Source organism: Trematomus bernacchii, unplaced genomic scaffold (assembly GCF_902827165.1).
Source record: "Trematomus bernacchii unplaced genomic scaffold, fTreBer1.1, whole genome shotgun sequence".
NCBI classification, from domain to species: domain Eukaryota; kingdom Metazoa; phylum Chordata; class Actinopteri; order Perciformes; family Nototheniidae; genus Trematomus; species Trematomus bernacchii.
In genome coordinates, this window is record NW_022987567.1 from 8,249,419 (window position 1) to 8,271,004 (window position 21,586).

Sequence of the window (21,586 nt, forward strand, 5' to 3'; positions counted from 1 at the left end):
TGATCGCGTTCACACCGGAATAAGTTCCTGAGGGAGGATTAGGCAAATGAAGCCGCTGACGTCACTTCTTCTTCTTCTGCTTTGGGTTTACTGGCAGGCCGCAAACAACTTCACGGCGTATACTGCCACCCGAAGTCCCCGGCCGGAAGTCCCCGGAGTTGGGAAGGCTTCAGTAGAAGCTGCTGGGACTCCCAGCAGCTTCTACTGAAGCCTTCAGAGTAAATCGCCAGAACGCCCGACACCTCCTCATCTCCACCGCTCCCATGTTTTCTTTTGTGTTGCCATAAGTTAGTCTCTCTCCGTTGGTGCGCGGGGCTAATGCTAATGCTAATAATGCTAATGCCAGCAAATACAATGGCGGCTTCAAAAAACTTTTCAGAGTTTTACGGGGCGTGGTTTGCAAGTCGCCGAAGAAACGAAGAACGAAAAAGCAAGTGCAAAAAAAAATGTCCGGATATTAATTTCCATGTTTTATTTTCTATTGTGTTTTTGACGTAGGAACATTTTTATAATACCATTTTGAAGGATATTTTGTATTCCTTCTTATTTCTCATTGATTGTTGTTGTAATATCCATTTTGTCCACAAGGGGCACTAACCCAAAAAGCATTATTTGTTCTTCCATATTAGTTTAAATGTAATATTATTATCTAAACACTCTAAACATAAGGTAAATGTAAAATAATGATCCTGAAAAAACCCTATTTTTACATATAAACGTATTATATATTCGCAAACAACGAAGAAAAACAATTAAGAATACATCTGGATCAATGTCTTTTTCATTCATCATTTTATTTTTGGGATTTCCTCTCAGGGCTTCCGTACTTTTTTTTAAAACACTGTACCTTTACATTATAGCATTGTGTTATTGTTTGGTGTTATCGCTGAATTTTAACAATATAACACGGCACATCCTTTGCATAATTCTGGCTAAAAACACTGACTTTGACACAAGATTTATTTCAAGCAAAGCTGCAGACTGTATGCTTTTATTTTTTATACTAGTTAACCTATAGAGTGGTGCAGTGACGCGTCCTAAAACCCGGGAGTAAGCTGCGCATGGGTTCCCTCCATGGATGTATCTCTCCCCATGGTTCCCTCGACAAAAACGCAATGCAATTTCTCCATAGGATTTTGGAAAATAGCTCGAAATAAGGTCTGTGGTTGACACACATTTAAGAGACACATGTCTACCCTACTTTTATAATTTTCTAATCGTAAATCTAATCGCCAGAAGCAAAATGCTAACGTTATGCTATAAAGGAACTACAGTCGGGTCGCTGCTTCAACGTCACGCCAACTTCAGATCCATATTCAAACACACAGATTCTAAATGGTTCAAGTTGAAGCGTTTGTTTGAACACTTTGCAGGAGGCAGGTACTTGCTTTCAAGCAGAACAGGGCAAACAAACTTAGAGCAGTGTTTATGTGTTCGGCGTAATGACGTACAACGGCCTCCACAACTTCTGTAGTCCTATTCAGCCACTTGGTAACAACCATCGTTTTTCAGACACGTCAACTCTTCAGAAATCACCACTGGGGTCACTGCTGATGGATTTAATGTCGTAGAACAAAACGTGATCCGTCTCTTCAATGTGTCTCAACCACAGACCTTATTTCAGCTATTTTCCAAAATCCTATGGAGAGATCCCATTGGCTCTGAGACGAGGGAACAGGAAGTGATCAAATGCTAACTCACTTCCGGGTTTTAGGACTCGTCACTGCACCACTCTGTTATAAAAACCACACATTTCGTCCCGACTCTTTTCCGTCACAGACGTTACTGAGCTGCGCCTTCAAAATCCCAACCTTTGATTGTACTGTAAATACAAGTAAATGCTCCAAAAATGTAAAGCTTTAAAAATGTACATAATGTTGTTTGCATTAATTCATGTAATTTAAAAAAAATTAAATGTGGTCAGAGAAGATTATTTTTGCTCAGGTGCTAAAAGAATAACATTTGACATTTTTAGGAAATGATCCGGCCTATCTCACACTTTCAAATCTGATGCAAATATGTAAATATTGTTATATTTTGATGAGAAAGTATAAATATTCTGTACTGAAGATGAGGGTTTGTATCCACTACTTTGGTTTTATTGGACTGAAAGCCTTTGTGAATGACTGTCGAGGTGAGATACGACTGTAGCGTATGTTTAATTTGCAAAGAGGATGGTAAATGTTGTCAAATATAGAACATGCATCACCATTGGGATTCCCTGGTGTTTGGTTTGTTGAACAAGTACACAAAACATTTGGGGTCAATGTCCCCCCCCCCCCCAATATATATGTGGTACGCAGTATCTCACGGAGTAATTCTTTCAGGTTTTCTGTCTTGTTTTTGTTTCCAGAAGTTGCACAGCTACACAAAGAGATTATATTGTATGTTGGGGAGACTGCCTCCTTCTTCTTTACTGTTTCCCCCCTAACTGTCGTACAATAAATCTGAGGGAGGACGGAAAGAAGAGGCCGCTTTTTGATACTGAAATCCTCCTCTCACTCTCCACTGTTGAAGCACATGTAATGAATTGTATGTACAGATTGTGTGACTTTTGTATGGCTACATCAGGCTTATGCACGAGGGTGGAGTCTCTCTTGTATTTCCCAAAGTGAGAGTCGTGCTCCACCCCAAACTTCTACACTGCTGTGAAGTCTTCATTGTAATGCACTGGTTCGTCAGACTGTCCTCATCAGCACAGAAATGAACTGAAACTTATGTACAAAAATAAAAATACTTTTTACGAAGACGCACTCAGTCAGTCTGCTTTTTTGTTCAAAGGTTATAATGACAAATATATTATAATCTATAGTTAAAGCTGCAACACATTTTGAGAAATACACTGCAGCTTCAGAAACAGTGCAAATATAAAAACACAAAGGTGACAAAACACATGAAGAAACATGCGAAGCGCAGAGGTGGGAAGTAACTAAGTACATTTATTCTTTTACTTTACAGATCTGGATGAATGATGTGAAATATAATCAAGTGTTAAATCAGACTTTAGTTCCACCTGGAGTAAATTCACAAGCTACCCTGCAGTATACAAATTCATTCAAACTAGCTGCACCTTTACCAGCTTTGAGAACACTTTCATGATCAATCATTATAAAACATATCATATATATTATTCTGAAATGGACCAATCTGCACAATGACTACTTTTACTGTCGCTACTTTCACTATATTTTGATGAGAATACTTTTCTACTTTTACTTGAGGAACATTTTGAATGCAGGACTTTTACTGTAACAGAGTATTCCTACACTCTGGTACTTCTACTTTTACTCAAGTGCAAGATCTGAGTACTTCTACTTTTACTCAAGTACAAGATCTGAGTACTTCTACTTTTACTCAAGTACAAGATCTGAGTACTTCTACTTTTACTCAAGTACAAGATCTGAGTACTTCTCCCACCTCTGAGGAAGTGGTTACTAAAAGTGCAACAAAGTACATTTACTCAAGTACTGTACAATTTTGAGGTTTATTGTACTTTACATGCACATCTCAAATTTCTGCTACGTTGTACTTCTACTTCACTACAATTCAGAGGTAAATCGTGTACTCTTACTCCACTACATTTATTTAATACCTTTAGTTACTATTTATATATACATATATATATATATACATATATTGCACATAAAAACGAAAATGACCCTTTTGTGGGACGATTAAAGGAATCCTGATTCTGATTACTGAAGGCAAGTACTCAGATATTGTACTTGAGTAAAAGTAGAAGTACTCAGATCTTGTACTTGAGTAAAAGTAGAAGTACTCAGATCTTGTACTTGAGTAAAAGTAGAAGTACTCAGATCTTGTACTTGAGTAAAAGTAGAAGTACTCAGGTCTAGTACTTGAGTAAAAGTAGAAGTACTCAGATCTTGTACTTGAGTAAAAGTAGAAGTACCAGAGTGTAGGAATACTCTGTTACAGTAAAAGTCCTGCATTCAAAATGTTCCTCAAGTAAATGTAGAAAAGTATTCTCATCAAAATATAGTGAAAGTAGCGACAGTAAAAGTAGTCATTGTGCAGATTGGTCCATTTCAGAATAATATATATGATATGTTTTATAATGATTGATCATGAAAGTGTTCTCAAAGCTGGTAAAGGTGCAGCTAGTTTGAATGGCTTTGTATACTGCAGGGTAGCTTGTGAATTTACTCCAGGTGGAACTAAAGTCTGATTTAACACTTGATTATATTTCACATCATTCATCCAGATCTGTAAAGTAACTAAAGGTATTAAATACATGCAGTGGAGTAAAAGTACACCATTTACCTCTGAATTGTAATAGTAGAGATTTTCCTGCGAGGCAAAACCATGGGCACAATAAACCCACCACCACCTCCTCCTATGTGTGACTGCGCCGCCTGGTGTTCATCCGAAATATCGCGATACTCTGGGAGGGGAAGCAGAACAAACTGTAAGCTGCTGCCGGAGGATCCATCTTGCTTGGAGAAAAAAAAGGCAAAGGGTGAAGAGCTTTTCTATTCAGATTCAGCAAATAAAATACCCGTACTGTGCACCGGTGAAGGACGCTTGGGGAGCCCGAGGAGGGGTCCGTTTGTAGGATGTCCCGACATGAGGGTGAGTAAACAGATCCAGAAGCTAAGTGCTAATGCTAGCTCCGGAGCTAAGTGCTAATGCTAGCCTCCTCAGTTAAGTGCTAATTCCAGTCGGATGGTGGTGTTGCGCTTTTTGCAGCTTGCTTTAAATCTTGTACGGAAACACATACGTTCACTCTCATCGTCTATAAATCCCCCAAATCTTCTAATTAATAGCACATGGGTATCTTAAGGCGATGAAACGGCAACATTGCGGAGCTTAGCAATTAGCCGTTGCTAGGTAGATTAGCAGCTAATGAATGCTAACATAAGGAGTATTGGTGTAGCTGCGACTTCATTTAATTGGCTCTCAAATGTTGTTTATTTCAATATATCGCGTTGTAGCTCTACGCAGCCTTTTTTAACTTGTGTTTTGATTCAAAATAGATGTAATGTAAATACTGGACGTCTGGTATCACCACTGTTGTTAGCGAATGCACTGTCATCAAGAAGACAGTCTGAGGCCTCGAACCAGTCTCCTAAGTGAGCTAGCTGACAGGCTAACAGCTAGCTATAGGGTTAAGTTACGTTGTGCTTCATTTCCCTTCATTCATCAGAGGTGGAAGAAGTACTCAGATCTTGTACTTGAGTAAAAGTAGAAGTACCAGAGAGTAGGAATACTCTGTTACAAGTACAAGTCCTGCATTCAAAATGTTACTCAAGTAAAAGCAGAAAAGTATTACAATCAAAATATACTTAAAGTAACAAAAGTAGTGATTGTGCAGATTGGTCCATTTCAGAATAATATATATGATATGTTTTATAATGATTGATCATTAAAGTGTTCTCAAAGCTGGTAAAGGTGCAGCTAGTTTGAATGACTTTGTATACTGCAGGGTAGCTTGTGGATTTACTCCAGGTGGAACTAAAGTCTGATTTAACACTTGATTATATTTCACATCATTCATCCAGATCTGTGAAGTAACTAAAGGTATTAAATACATGTAGTGGAGTAAAAGTACAAAGTAGCAAAACATTGAAATATTCAAGTAAAGTACAACTACCTCAAATTTGTACAGAACTTGAGTAAATGTTCTTGTAAAGGAACTAACTAAGAAAGTGGTAAGCAAGTTAATTTATTTTTATTCAGCACATTTCAAAACCTAGACTACAAAGTGCACAAACGTTTACAGTAGAATGAAGTAATTATGTCGAGCATTAAAACACGTTGTTATGACCAGGAAATTAAATGAGCCTTTGCTACCTGCCAAATGCGGGGTTGGCTGTGGTAGGTAACAAAAACAAACAGTAGATAGATAGATAGATACTTAGGTACTTTGAGTTGCAGCAGCATAAAAAACACAATTTGTTGTCCTTATATATTAACAAAAGTTATTATCAAAAGGCAATTCCAAGTTAACAATAGTCTGGGTGTAAGGCAACATGACATATCTTATATTTCCAATGTCTGATGCCCTGACTCAGTGTTGAGATATTTCTAAAGATTTCTACATATTTTTCAGAAGTGACAGACAGAAAAAGTGTCTGATTAGAAATGCTCAGTGACCTGCAGGTGAGGGTAAAACATACATTCAGACTGTGACGTAAACACCCAGGAGAATTTGCTGACCAGAGTTACAGGGGGGAAAAGTGTTCTACAATTTTGGACCCAGGACAGAAAACGCACTGTCCTCTTGTGTTGTTTTAAGTCTTGAACAAGGTACAGCTAGCAGGACGTGTGCAGAGACCTCGAGGAGCCTGTCGGTTCACTAATATACTCTCAAGATACTTAGACACCTTAACAGATGATCAGATAGATCTTCAGTTGAAGCTTACATTGAACCAGAAGCCACTTCAAAACTGGGTGATGTGCGATAAATGTGTGAATATTTGTGAGTAACCAGGTAACGAGAGAAAGGACACAAAAGCATGCACAACTATTTTTAAACCGTTGAAAAGATAAGAGTGCTGCAATACACGATGGGAATCAATAAAGGTGCAGCTTGTATGATATTATCTTTACCATGTTGAAAGAAGGACAGAAAATGTACTTGGTAACCTTTTTAAATATTCCCTAATGGACCGGTTCTTATTAGAAATTCTTTGTATAAGTGGAAGAAGACGTGCAGTTTTTATACCAATACCTTGTTTTTGCAACCCTATGCAATGGCACAAACAAAGCAACCTTTAATCAACACATTGCCTTACCGCTGATATTTAGACTCAACCCTGTGATTTGTTTGTTCAGGCCTAGGTTTGCTCAATAAATGTTGAGATTTTCTCTTCCTTAAATAAAGCTTTTTGTTGCGAGGCATCACAGCAGTCTCAACAAAGGAAATTCCCACAATAATTGCACACCTTCCACCCAATGTTTGCCAAACGAGGTGTTTTCTTCCCTTGAAAGGAAACGTCCGCGAGGCAGGAGTTAGAATATAATATGTGTGTGTGATGGTAACTATGATGCATGGAAAATAACTGGTTGTGTGTGTGCAGATAATTGAGACTTCTTCTATGCAATCACATAGTAAAGAGTGCACAGGACAGGAGTTGTATTTATTATGACATTTATTCATGTACGTCCTGTGTTATTCATGTTTTATTATCTTTGCTTTTAAATGCCATTTTATAATATGTTTCTGCTGCACTATTTCTTAATGTCTTTCATTTGTTGTAAAGCACTTTGAATTGCCTTGTGTTGAAAGGTGCTATATAAATAAACTTGCCTTGCCTTGTGATTATCAATAAGCTATTCAGAACACTTCATTTATCTTAAAGGAAATGTGGGTTTTGTGACAGTTGCTCCATTTCAGTGTAAAAAAATGTATACAGACATAAGAAGTTACATTAAGTGTGCAATAATTAATAAAGAAATGTATACTACACATAAGACATTAGATTTAAATGTCCAATACAAATATTTTAATATAGAAAAATGTGCACAGTTCACTCCTACTTATGTATATTGCAATTCATCCAGTGGTGCATTCAAACTAATGAGATTAATGCAGCTTTAAAGGGTTCAGCTGCTCATGGTGAAGTAAATACTAGTGAGATGGAGTTCTAGATGAATACATAAAGTAATATGCTACCTATGAAATTAGCATAGCGGTATCAATTAGTAAATAAAAGCTGTTAACCGGTAATTAGATGCGTAATGGGGTTATGGAATGTCTTTAACACTTTGCATATTAAGATAGTTCCTCATAGCTGCCACTTGTGTGTTGGTGCCACTCCAAAACACCTCCGTCATTCCTGCAGTTATAAGGAATTTGTGACTTTACCGCCACCTCCTCATAATTTGTCTTCCTCTACTCCTCCCTTTTGTGTTGTTGTTCCTGCAGGTGTGAGCTGTGATGCGTGTTTAAAAGGGAACTTTAGAGGAAGACGGTTCAAGTGTTTAATCTGCTACGACTACGACCTGTGCGCGTCGTGCTACGAGAGCGGAGCCACCACCACCCGACACACCACAGAGCACCCCATGCAGTGTATATTAACCAGGGTAGACTATGGTAAGAAGTAAAAAGTACACGCATGCTTTCCTCAAGTAGAAGTACAGATACTCGTGTTTAAAAATACTCTGGTGAAAGTAGAAGTACTGACTAAACTTCTTTACTCAAGTAAAAGTAAAGAGGCTTTGAAATGTACTTCAGTAAAAAGTACCCATAACTAGCAGCTGTTTTAAAGAGTACCTGACCTCCCTTTATATTAATAGAACAATAATGTCATTGTTAGCTAATGAATGTTTCCATGCTGAACAACGGCAACATGACAACGTTTTCATTGGTCCCTCTTCTTTAGAGAAGACCAGGAAATGATGGATACACGGATCGTGTTCAAATCAATAGGCACGCAATGACTCTAAATAATAATGATCACGCCACCAAACACACATTCAAACTAAAGGAACCAGCCTGTTTGGGAAATGTGAGAAGTAGAAAGTACAGGTATTTGTGTTCAACATGTAAGAAGTAGAAAGTACAGGTATTTGAGTTCAACATGTAAGAAGTAGAAAGTTCAGGTATTTGTGTTCAACATGTGAGAAGTAGAAAGTACAGGTATTTGAGTTCAAAATGTAAGAAGTAGAAAGTACAGGTATTTGAGTTCAAAATGTAAGAAGTAGAAAGTACAGGTATTTGTGTTCAACATGTAAGAAGTAGAAAGTACAGGTATTTGTGTTCAACATGTAAGAAGTAGAAAGTACAGGTATTTGGGTTCAACATGTAAGAAGTAGAAAGTACAGGTATTTGGGTTCAACATGTAAGAAGTAGAAAGTACAGGTATTTGGGTTCAACATGTAAGAAGTAGAAAGTACAGGTATTTGTGTTCAACATGTAAGAAGTCAAAGTAAAAAGTCGTCAGAAAAATAAGTAGTGGAGTGAAGTACTGATACCAGAAACATGTACAGTAACAAAGTATTTGTACTCCACTACTTCCCACCTCTGGTGTTATACGAATCACACACACACACTCCTCATGCCTGTTCCATACAATTCCTTTTGTTAAGAGTCATAAGAAATGTAATGTATGCTGTTTTGAGGCTAGTATATCTTATATTATATATATTACATTAATGCACACAAATGTACAATATCTGTTTTCTTTTTTTTATTAGTACCACATTTTATTCCATTCTATGTCTATGTAAATACTGCTATATTATTTTTTATGTATGCACCATGACATCAAGTCAGATTCCTCGTACGTATAAACCTATCTGGTAATAAACCTGTTTCTGTTTCTGATTAGCACTAGCATTGGCTACCCGCTTTATGGTCTGCACAGTCAATCACACATGAAACAAATTAAAAAACAGCTTTTATCTTTTTATAACCATTAAGCCAAACATAAAATAATACTACCAGTTGTACGTACCCACAGACACAGTTCAATTACACTTTATGATACGGAGATGTTGTTGAAGCTAACTTTTGAAACGTACTTTGGAATATTTCTGAATATTATGGACCAGCCATGATGTTACAGAGCTGAACCCAGATCAGATGCACGCTGAAGGCTCTTAGAGCATGTTTTCTCTCACTGATTGTGCTGTTATGTCACATTTCAGACTTGATCTGACCATTAAAGTATTATTACTGATATAAAACCTTGATTCCTGCAGACTTGTACTATGGAGGAGACACCTTTTCAGTAGAGCAGCCCCAGTCCTTCACGTGTCCTTACTGCGGGAAGATGGGCTACACAGAGACGTCTCTACAGGAGCACGTCACCTCCGAACATGCAGAGACTTCCACAGAGGTGGTGAGTACACGTGAATCTTTTTTTCTTTTTGTATTAGTCAATTTATTGAACATGTTAGAAACAATAGTAATAATTATAACACTAGGCGCTTTCACACCGGAGTACTTTTCCCGAAAATGTGCGTTCACACCAAAAAAATCCCGAACTAGAACTTAGTCCATGAGAACCTTTCCACCCCCTTTTCCGTCCCTGCTAGAGAGCAGGTACTTTCGTGGGAGAAAAAGGTTCCCATTTCTGATTGGCTGTGCGGATTGCAAACCACGCCCCGTAAAACTCCCCAAAAGTTTTGTGAAGCCGCCATTTTATTTGCTCGCATTAGCATTATTAGCATTAGCATTCGCCCAGCGCACCAACAGAGAGAGACTAACTTATGGCAACACAAAATAAAACATGGGAGCGGTGGAGATGAGGAGGTGTCGGCGTTCTGGCGATTTACTCGGAAGGCTTCAGTAGAAGCTGCTGGGAGTCCCAGCAGCTTCTACTGAAGCCTTCCCCAACTCCGGGGACTTCCGGCCGGGGACTCCGGGTGGCAGTATACACCGTGAAGTTGTTTGCGGCCTGCCAGTAAACCCAAAGCAGCAGAAGAAGAAGTGACGTCAGCGGCTCATTTGCGTAATCCTCCCTCAGGGAATTTATTCCGGTGTGAACGCGATCTGCTCTTTAGTTCTCATGAACTAAGTACGGCAAAGTACTTAGTTCTCAAATAGTTTCCATCATGTTCAAAGGGGGCAAGAAGAATCTTAAAACGTGTCTGGTCCTCCTCTAGCGTACATTGTTCATGGAAAATAAAAGATTAGGTCATCGTCATCCGTGATATTCGATTCATGGTTTTAAACAAATCATTTCTTTGTACAAAACAACCAAAAATAAATTACTTTTACAAAGACAAGAAACAGCAAGCATGAGTTCACACGTCCTGCTCAGAACATTCAGGATTTGGTTTCTAAATAATACTTTTAGTTGAACAGATGAACACCTTTTGTTGTGATGCAATGAAGTTTGGATTTTGTTCGTATGGGTGGTTTAAAAAAATATATCAGGCTGTTGGGAAACGTTTTTAACTTCCCAGCTTCATTCCATGTTTTTTATTTCCTTGCATCGTGTATTTATTGTGTTTTTAAAACCTGCACAGTTGTAATTAAAGATATTGCAGTATTATAGAAATGACTTGAAGATTGTACCAGACTCGTGTGACCCTAGCTTGCTCAAGAATGTATTGGTAAAGTCAAAATGTGTCGGCAAAAGATTAAGTCTGCCTGTCAACTAAATGTTAGTTAGCTAAAGAAAGTCTTAGTGAAGGGAATCTGGGCTTTGCCGTCAGCCGGAAAACCTCTTAAGCTTTATTTGGGAGCCGCTCATTAAGTTAATTATGTTGAGCAGGAAATCCACATCATTGCATCTTAGCTTAATTGACATGAAGCAAAAACGTGTGTGTCTCTCTCTCTGTGTGTGTGTGTGTCTCTGTATGTGTGTGTGTCTCTCTCTGTGTGTGTGTGTGTCTCTCTCTGTCGTGTGTGTGTGTGTGTCTATGTCTCTCTCTCTATGTATGTGTGTCTCTCTCTGTGTGTCTATGTCTCTCTCTGTATGTGTGTCTCTCTCTGTGTGTCTCTCTCTCTGTGTGTCTCTCTCTCTGTGTGTCTCTCTCTCTGTGTGTGTCTCTCTCTGTGTGTGTCTATGTGTCTCTCTATGTGTGTGTGTGTCTCTCTCTGTGTGTCTATGTCTCTCTCTCTATGTATGTGTGTCTCTCTCTGTGTGTCTATGTCTCTCTCTGTATGTGTGTCTCTCTCTGTGTGTCTCTCTCTCTGTGTGTCTCTCTCTCTGTGTGTCTCTCTCTGTGTGTCTATGTCTCTCTCTCTGTGTGTCTCTCTCTCTGTGTGTGTGTGTCTCTCTCTATGTGTGTGTGTGTCTCTCTCTGTGTGTCTATGTCTCTCTCTCTGTATGTGTGTCTCTCTCTGTGTGTGTCTATGTCTCTCTCTCTGTGTGTCTCTCTCTGTGTGTCTCTCTCTATGTGTGTCTATGTCTCTCTATGTATGTGTGTCTATGTCTCTCTCTCTGTGTGTCTCTCTCTCTGTGTGTGTCTATGTCTCTCTCTATGTGTGTGTGTGTCTCTCTCTGTGTGTCAATGTCTCTCTCTCTGTATGTGTGTCTCTCTCTGTGTGTGTCTATGTCTCTCTCTCTGTGTGTCTCTCTCTGTGTGTGTCTATGTCTCTCTCTATGTGTGTGTGTGTCTCTCTCTATGTGTGTGTGTCTCTCTCTGTGTGTCTATGTCTCTCTCTCTGTATGTGTGTCTCTCTCTGTGTGTGTCTATGTCTCTCTCTGTGTGTCTCTCTCTCTGTGTGTCTATGTCTCTCTCTGTATGTGTGTCTCTCTCTGTGTGTCTCTCTCTCTGTGTGTGTCTATGTCTCTCTCTATGTGTGTGTGTGTCTCTCTCTGTGTGTCTATGTCTCTCTCTGTGTGTGTGTGTGTGTGTGTGTGTGTGTGTGGTTTTCTTTGACAATGACACAACTTTTCTTCCACTATTTTTAAATTAAAAGACATGTTTACAAGACATTTACCAAAGTGTCAGTACAACAGCAGTATTACAAATTACTCTAAGAAATATATGTAGCTCAGAATTTGAAGAGGTAGAATTGGAAAGAAATGTGCACAATATACATATAAGGTTAATCATGAGGAATGGTTCACAAAATGTGTGTTAATTATTAAACGTACGAGGACAGGACTTTAAGCAATAAAATAAATAGACATGGTAACAACCAGCTTTAGTTTGTACAAAAGCTGCTCTAAGGTGTGACAGGCTTTCATCTTGTTGAGGGAAATTACATTTAACTCAAGAATTAAACGTTTCCCTCTGTCTCTTTTTGCTTTCAGATCTGTCCAATTTGTGCTGCGTTGCCGGGCGGAGACCCCAACCACGTCACCGACGACTTCACAGCTCACCTCACACTCGAACACAGAGCGCCACGAGATTTAATATCCTTTCTGTGTTTCTACGCACTGCTGTCTACATCAGGGGGGTCAAACTCACCCCTGGTCTACATGTATAGCAGCATTTCGGGAAAAAATGAGTGCCGGTAAAAATGTGTCTCGGACGATTTCCATGTCCTGGTCAAAAGGGAGACATTAGGGTCAGATATGATGTGTTTTTATTATACAGAATGACTCCATCAAGGCCTTTTTAGATTTGTGTTTTAATTGATAAGTCTTGTCAATAGACTTGGCTGTAACTCTTAACGCAGAAACCTTCCCTCAGCTTAAGGCGTATATATTCTGAGATCAAATAAAACGTAATAATAAACAATTTGTAGACAAACCTAAATTCTTGTAGACCTGTTTTGATCAAAATATTTTAAATGAGACATGCTTGCATCCGGGGATCAAGAAGTTTTCCTCGGACAGTTTTTCCCCTATCAGAATACATTTAGCTGGAATCACTAATTCATAGGTTTTTTTCAGAAATTCATCCCTCTATAACAGTGTTTCTCAAACCAAAGGACCACTTAACCAATAAAGAAACACTAGCGGACCATCTAACTCCACAAATATCCAAAAAACAATAGGCCTGCTTACCACTCCAACAGTATATAACAAATTACAGCCTAATAATGACAGCTTAACCTTCTCTACATCGCCTCGTTCACACATTAAATCAACAATACAAATACAACTACAGATTATATAAGCATTTCGTTCAAATGCGATTTAAAATGCTCACAGGTTTTACACGTCTTATGAAATGTAGACTACATTTATTACGGAGTTTATGTCCGAGCTAACAGACTCACAGATCGTTGGCTACTGAGAGAAATGCAAACACACGGCATGTATTACGACACAAACCTCCGCTGTGGATTTTCAAAACAAAATACATTAAAATAAATAGAAATGGTGGCAAAACCAGCTTTAGTTTGAACAAAAGCTGCTCGAAGGTGACAATTTTTACGAATGCTGTATACATTTTTGACTAGCTTTAATATTTTTAAACAAAATGAGAATCAACCTCTCACTTTCTCTCTTTTGTTTTCAGACATTAACATATTTTCCAAGTCTACGTCTTGTAAATACCAGCTAACAGAAACACTGACATAGAAATATTGATAGTGTTAGAAAAATCTCACTGGTCACCGGCTTGATCTTCAATCTCAGGATCCATGTATTTTCCAACTAGTTCCTGAACAGTGTCCTTCACATGCTGATATCCAAGAGAGGGAGTTCCACAGTCACAAGATGGAGGAATAGAAAGCAGTATTCAATGTTTACTTCAGATTAGCTCCACGTCAGAAATGATCATGCTTGTCATATGTCTATCTCCATAGAGGCTGAATCATCATGTTAATCACATAGCTATCACATGCCTCAAACAGTCCTGATGCTCTTCTAGGTAATCATACATCCTGTCATGCACACAGCTACAGTTGGGATACCTTTGTTAGCATGTGTACTCTCATATTGGAAGAGGACATCCAGTTACTTTATTCCCCCTTAACGCTCCTCTCCACGACGAGTCCAGCAGCGTGCGGCATGTTCGCCGGATGTTTCACCCCGGAAGAGGGCTGGGGGGGCCACGAGCACGACGGACAAATATGCACTTTACTAGCGGCTCCACGGGGGGGCTGTCATCCTCGGCGTCACAGAGCTCCACCTACACCCCCAGCAACAGAGAGGCAATGGACCCCATCGCAGGTGAGGGTCTCACATACACTCACATACACTCTGCACAGTTGCTGGTTCCCTCTGCTGGTCAACATGTGTTAGTGTGTTAGCCTAATACATGACAGTGTGATGTATTAGGCTTGGACATCTTCCACAGGTATCTACAGTGTTGTCTTTAAAGCCCTGACTCGTGTTTGTTGTTGTTGTTGTTGTCCCTGCAGAGTTGTTGTCCCAGCTGTCAGGCGTGCGGCGTGCAGCGGGGGGGCAGATCAACTCGTCCGGCCCCTCGGCCTCTCAGCTGCAGCAGCTCCAGATGCAGCTCCAGCTCGAGAGGCAGCAGGCTCAGGCTGCGCGGCAACAAGTGGAGACGGGACGCCACGCCACACGACGAGGAAACAACCCCGGAAACCCCGGCACCGCCATCCCCCCCCCGAACACCAACTCCTCCAACTCTGCCGCCGCCGGGGGGGAGAACAACCCCTCCTCCAATCACAGCTCCCAGTTCCTATTAGCACGGTGAGAGACTTCAGTGTGGGTTACGTTCAAGATTCAAGGCTTTTATTTTCATTCGTACATCAATGAAAATCTTAAAGGTCACCTATTATGCAAAATCCTCTTCTTCATGTCTCTTCTGCATCAACATGTGTCCCCTCTTCTTCATGTCTCTTCTACATCAACATGTGTCCCCTCTTCTTCATGTCTCTTCTACATCAACATGTGTCCCCTCTTCTTCATGTCTCTTCTGCATCAACATGTGTCCCCTCTTCTTCATGTCTCTTCTACATCAACATGTGTCCCCTCTTCTTCATGTCTCTTCTACATCAACATGTGTCCCCTCTTCTTCATGTCTCTTCTGCATCAACATGTGTCCCCTCTTCTTCATGTCTCTTCTACATCAACATGTGTCCCCTCTTCTTCATGTCTCTTCTACATCAACATGTGTCCCCTCTTCTTCATGTCTCTTCTACATCAACATGTGTCCCCTCTTCTTCATGTCTCTTCTTTATCAACATGTGTCCCCTCTTCTTCATGTCTCTTCTACATCAACATGTGTCCCCTCTTCTTCATGTCTCTTCTACATCAACATGTGTCCCCTCTTCTTCATGTCTCTTCTTCATCAACATGTGTCCCCTCTTCTTCATGTCTCTTCTACATCAGCATGTGTCCCCTCTTCTTCATGTCTCTTCTACATCAACATGTGTCCCCTCTTCTTCATGTGTCCCCTCTTCTTCATGTCTCTTCTACATCAACATGTGTCCCCTCTTCTTCATGTCTCTTCTACATCAACATGTGTCCCCTCTTCCTCATGTCTCTTCTTCATCAACATGTGTCCCCTCTTCTTCATGTCTCTTCTTCATCAACATGTGTCCCCTCTTCTTCATGTCTCTTCTACATCAACATGTGTCCCCTCTTCCTCATGTCTCTTCTTCATCAACATGTGTCCCCTCTTCTTCATGTCTCTTCTTCATCAACATGTGTCCCCTCTTCTTCATGTCTCTTCTACATCAACATGTGTCCCCTCTTCCTCATGTCTCTTCTTCATCAACATGTGTCCCCTCTTCTTCATGTCTCTTCTTCATCAACATGTGTCCCCTCTTCTTCATGTCTCTTCTACATCAACATGTGTCCCCTCTTCTTCATGTCTCTTCTTCATCAACATGTGTCCCCTCTTCCTCATGTCTCTTCTTCATCAACATGTGTCCCCTCTTCTTCATGTCTCTTCTACATCAACATGTGTCCCCTCTTCCTCATGTCTCTTCTTCATCAACATGTGTCCCCTCTTCTTCATGTCTCTTCTTCATCAACATGTGTCCCCTCTTCTTCATGTCTCTTCTACATCAACATGTGTCCCCTCTTCTTCATGTCTCTTCTTCATCAACATGTGTCCCCTCTTCTTCATGTCTCTTCTACATCAACATGTGTCCCCTCTTCTTCATGTCTCTTCTACATCAACATGTGTCCTCTCTTCTTCATGTCTCTTCTTCATCAACATGTGTCCCCTCTTCTTCATGTCTCTTCTTCATCAACATGTGTCCCCTCTGTGTAAAGAGACTCTGAAAGTTTCAGGAACAAAGATTCTCTCTCTTTTTGATCCATTTCTATAAAAACCTGTCTGAAAATGAGCTGATCAGATTTTGGCCACTTAATGATGTCATAACGATGTTTTGTCTTGTGTAACCATTAGCCAATCAGCAACCAAGGTAACCCCCCCCCCCCCCCCCCCCCCCCCCTTATCACCTGGATCTCCTCCTAGAGCACCATTGAGTTCTTTGTAACCAAATCTCTCTCAGAGGGGCGTGGGGAGGGGCTCCTTATTTTCATCTAAAGTAACAGACAGAGAATCAGCACTTTGGAAACAGGGCTGAAACAGAGGGGATTATGGGTAATGCTGCAAGGATCTGTTTGGTGTTTCAGCCAATCAGAGACAGGCTCTGTATATATCTGAGACCTGTGATATATGGATGAAAGACAGTACAATAGGGGACCTTTAAGAATAGAAAACATCTAAAGAGTTGAGGTCTCATGCTTTGTCTCCCCCTCCTCCTCCAGGTTGAACGAGCCTAAGATGTCGGAGGCGGAGCGTCAGTTCCTGGAGGGCGAGCGCGCCGACCGCAGCCTGTTCGTCCAGGAGCTGCTTCTGTCCACGCTGATGCACGAGGAGAGCTCTTCCTCCGACGAAGACGAGCGGCGGGACTTCGCCAGCTTCGGCGCGATGGGCTGCGTCGACATCATGCCTTTAGACGTGGCGCTGGAAAACCTCCAGCTCCGAGAGAGCAGCTTTTCGGGGAAAGAGCCTCCTCCTCCGCCGCCGCCGCCTCTTTGATGTCCGAGCACCGAGCAGACTGTGTCCTCCCTGCTGCTTCTGTCAGTGATGGGCAGCCAATCAGCAGCAGTCCCCCACCCCCCACGCCTCACCTTCCTCCTCCTCCTCGTCCTCCTCTGAGTTTGTTTCTGGTGATTGTAATTTCAGGCCTGTCACCATTTTTGTTACATTGTAAGCAAAAAAATAAATGAGAGCAAGTGGGATACATGTGAGTGAGCGAGCGAGAGAAGAGAAATATCTAAATATATATATATATATATATATATAAGATATATATGAAGTTGATAATCAATCCACATTTCTTTTTTCGTTATCAGGTAAATGTTACAGGCACTCCTTTAGCTTCCTGTGACATGCAAGCGGCTCTCCGTATATAAATACTCCACATTCAAAAGTCTAGAGGGCGTCGGCGCCTCTGATGAAGCTGCTGTGTGTGTTCTTGACTATTAATAAAAAGTGCTTGGATGGGTTCCCATTACTACTGCATGCAGTTATTTGCAGCGTGCATGACTTTTAATGGCCCGGTCATTAAGTATCCCCAAAGCTTCTTTTTTTTAAATTTTAAACACAGTTAAGTATCGGAGACTGACAGACAATGTAACTAACACACTCTCTCTTGGTTTAATGTGAAGAGGAGGTAATTGGATTCTGTGTGAGAGCGACGAGCATCAGGACGATGTTCCCGATTGATAAGTTGCTCGTCACTAGCTTCAGGCGTTCACGCTGCTGATGTTCGGACGATGCTTGACACGGTTTGTTTGGTTTTTGTTTTTGTTAACACGAGGCATTTTTCTTTCTGCTAAGTTTAGCACTTTGTATTTATTCAGTTTGTTTGTTTTCTGATTCTCCCTCTGAGCCTCGATGTGAATCATGCCACCTTCATGCCTATACTTTTACCCTCTATGTAAAAATTACAACGAGATGTATATTGAATTTGTGCGTTAACTTTCATAAAGACATGGGCAGATATTTTTTTTTTGTTTTTTTAATGTCAATTTAGAATACAATAAATATAAACTGCGCACAGCTTTTGATGAAACCAAGACACCGTCACACTTTTGCACCTTGTGTTCATTTCAAAGATGTAATAATATGTTGGCACGTTAACTCTCCTTATAGAGTGAGTGAGTAAGGGGTCATAGACAGCTCTTCTGCCTCCATGTTACTTTAACCCTCTTGTTTATCATCTTTTAAAAAAGCCCTGTTATGTTTTTGGGGTTTCCCTCCTGTCGTGTTTTATCTAGGGTTTTGTGCAAGTAAATGGTCTGAAAAGGCCAAAATCACAAAGTCCCGCATTGTACGTGATAGGCTAAGGGGCGGGACATCTCTAAGAGGTTGATCAATCACAACAGACCCGGCTTGCTAACCAATCAGAGCAGACTGGGCTCTGGTTTCAGACAGAGGGTGAAAAGAGGTGCTGCAGCACAGGCAGTATGAGAACAATAAAGAGCTTTTTGAACATTAAAGCATGGAGACATGTCACAGGAGAGACACTACATACTGATATACACCTGAACATCAGCAGGAGAGGACTCTTTAAAGTAGAGACACTACATACTGATATACACCTGAACATCAGCAGGAGAGGACTCTTTAAAGTAGAGACACGACATACTGATATACACCTGAACATCAGCAGGAGAGGACTCTTTAAAGTAGAGACACTGAATACTGATATACACCTGAACATCAGCAGGAGAGGACTCTTTAAAGTAGAGACACTACATACTGATATACACCTGAACATCAGCAGGAGAGGACTCTTTAAAGTAGAGACACGACATACTGATATACACCTGAACATCAGCAGGAGAGGACTCTTTAAAGTAGAGACACTACATACAGATATACATCTGAACCTCATCAGGAGAGGACTCTTTAAAGTAGAGACACTACATACTGATATACACCTGAACATCAGCAGGAGAGAACTCTTTAAAGTAGAGACACTACATACTGATATACACCTGAACATCAGCAGGAGAGGACTCTTTAAAGTAGAGACACTACATACTGATATACACCTGAACATCAGCAGGAGAGGACTCTTTAAAGTAGAGACACTACATACTGATATACACCTGAACATCAGCAGGAGAGGACTCTTTAAAGTAGAGACACTACTTACTGATATACACCTGAACATCAGCAGGAGAGGACTCTTTAAAGTAGAGACACTACTTACTGATATACACCTGAACATCAGCAGGAGAGGACTCTTTAAAGTAGAGACACTACATACTGATATACACCTGAACATAGGAGTGGACTCTTTAAAGTAGAGGCACTACATACTGATATACACCTGAACATAGGAGAAGACTCTTTGAAGTAGAGACACTACATACTGATATACACCTGAACATCAGCAGGAGAGGACTCTTTAAAGTAAACACAGAATAAATTGTATAAAACTATAATTTGTGTAAGTTGTAAGTAGCTATTAGTTTATTTTTTGTATATTCCCAGCAACTATGCCTACTTTGCTGACTGAAGAACATATTGAATGAAAATATGGTTCAATAAATGTAACTTTTGGTAAACAATTCAGAGCTTTTCAAAATGTCAGTATATACTTGCTAAATGGTTAAAGTGGAGTGTTCATGTTAATGCAGCGAAAAGGAAGAGTTTGTTTTCTCTTATTTAACGAATCTGCATCGGAAATAGATTTATTTTAGGTCGAGTTAAAGCAAATAAAGGAAAAAACAACATTTATAAATATTTAATAAGAAATTATATCAAATCAGGGTTATCCAGCCAGAAAAATATATTTTTTTTAAAAGTCTATTACACTGTAATGTTGAAGAAAAATGGGGGTAGTTATTAAATATTATTTCTTGAGGAAATTCCTGAAGAAAGAAGTGACAAATGATGAAGACTCCTCCTTTGATGATGACGATGACGACTGAAGAAACACGTCTGCAGTACATAAAGGTGAGTTAAATACCATGTGGTTTAAACATTTGTTTGTCTATAAATGTGTGTTTTTGTCAGCTAGAACAGTAAACAAAGGTGACAATTCAAGGTTCAAGGTTCTTTATTGTCAAACTAACATAGCTACAGAGTAATTATGTCGTTGAAAATCTTATGTCACAGGCTTCTCCAACAATGGTAATTTAACTGCATATTTGTTACTTTTTACTCCATTAAATTGAACTGAAGTTACGAGTTCATTTCACACTTTACGTGACACAATACGAGAATTTTTTTTTTTGTCATAGTTTGCATGTTCTGATTAAAAATACAGAATAAAATAAAAATGGAATGTATTATTGGTTCCCTGACCAAATAAATACATTATAAATACATTTTTAACCATAAAATGTGTATATATTAAATGTAGGGTAGGTAAGAATGGAGAAACCAGCTCGAGTGCGCGAGAATTTGAAAGTACGCAGCCGAAAAAAATCTGCCCCTTCCTTCAAACTTCCTTACTGAGCCCCTCCTCCAACACACACCAATGCGCACATGACCAATGAGGGCACGAGATAAGTTTGTGCACAGATGGAAGGCTGACAGGCAGGTAGGCCATCCAGTTACTTTAGCCGGGCCGGCTCAGATGATTGGTCGTGCTTTTTACAGCGCCACGGCTTCCACAGATGATATTTTTTTTTTAATGTATTTATTGTCAAAGCATTTAATATATTCATTGCTATCGGGATGTTAAGAGCATTCCATGGAATATAACAAGTGTTTCTGAAGTGAATTACCTAGCCTTCCTTTAATTAAAATGAGCCTAACCCTGACCAGATGCAACATTTTCTTCTTTATTATTTCCTTTATTTATTTGAGTCATATACAGTATTTATTTGTTGGCAGGTCTCCCTTGAAAAAGAGAGCAATGATCTCAATGGGATACACCTGGATAAATAAAGGTTTGAAATGAAATGTAATGGCAGCTTTAGTCCTCCACAGTGGTATCAACCTTCTTATTAAACAATGGAAAAGCGAATAAGCTTAATTCCCTAAATATCAAACTAACCCTTTTAGTGTATGTATTAAAGATATGTTAGTTTCATTTTCCAAATGGGCTTAAAGTCGTCCTCCCTAACTCTAAATAGACGTAATAAATAACGGTGAGGACACGGACCTATTGTAAGACATACCACCTTTATTAAATGCACAGTATCACAAGGAACATTTCCATTAATTGTGGATAAGCTACTCACATGATGCACAAAGCATTGAATTTGATTGATAGAACTGGCTGATTAAAGCAGGATTAAATCTGCCAGGAGAGCACACACACACACACACACACGCACACACGCACACACACACACACACACACACACACACACAC

General features: G+C 39.9%; 1 protein-coding gene across 1 annotated transcript; it reads left to right on the forward strand.

Annotated features, from left to right (window-relative positions):
* The first annotated feature begins 4,373 nt into the window (after positions 1-4,373).
* Positions 4,374-18,336, forward strand: kcmf1 (potassium channel modulatory factor 1). The gene is made up of 7 exons (XM_034125953.1): positions 4,374-4,590; positions 7,889-8,056; positions 9,667-9,806; positions 12,678-12,779; positions 14,306-14,489; positions 14,681-14,975; positions 17,010-18,336. Exons 1-7 carry the CDS (start codon positions 4,575-4,577, stop codon positions 17,281-17,283), a joined length of 1,179 nt encoding a protein of 392 aa, XP_033981844.1. The 5' UTR covers positions 4,374-4,574; the 3' UTR covers positions 17,284-18,336.
* Positions 18,337-21,586: the final 3,250 nt, after the last annotated feature.

Bases quoted from the DNA above. Each gene is read 5' to 3' on its own strand.
- kcmf1 (XM_034125953.1), top strand. The intron at 9,807-12,677 runs GTGAGTACACGT...TTTTGCTTTCAG, and splicing joins CAGAGACTTCCACAGAGGTG to ATCTGTCCAATTTGTGCTGC. The intron at 14,490-14,680 runs GTGAGGGTCTCA...TTGTCCCTGCAG, and splicing joins GGCAATGGACCCCATCGCAG to AGTTGTTGTCCCAGCTGTCA.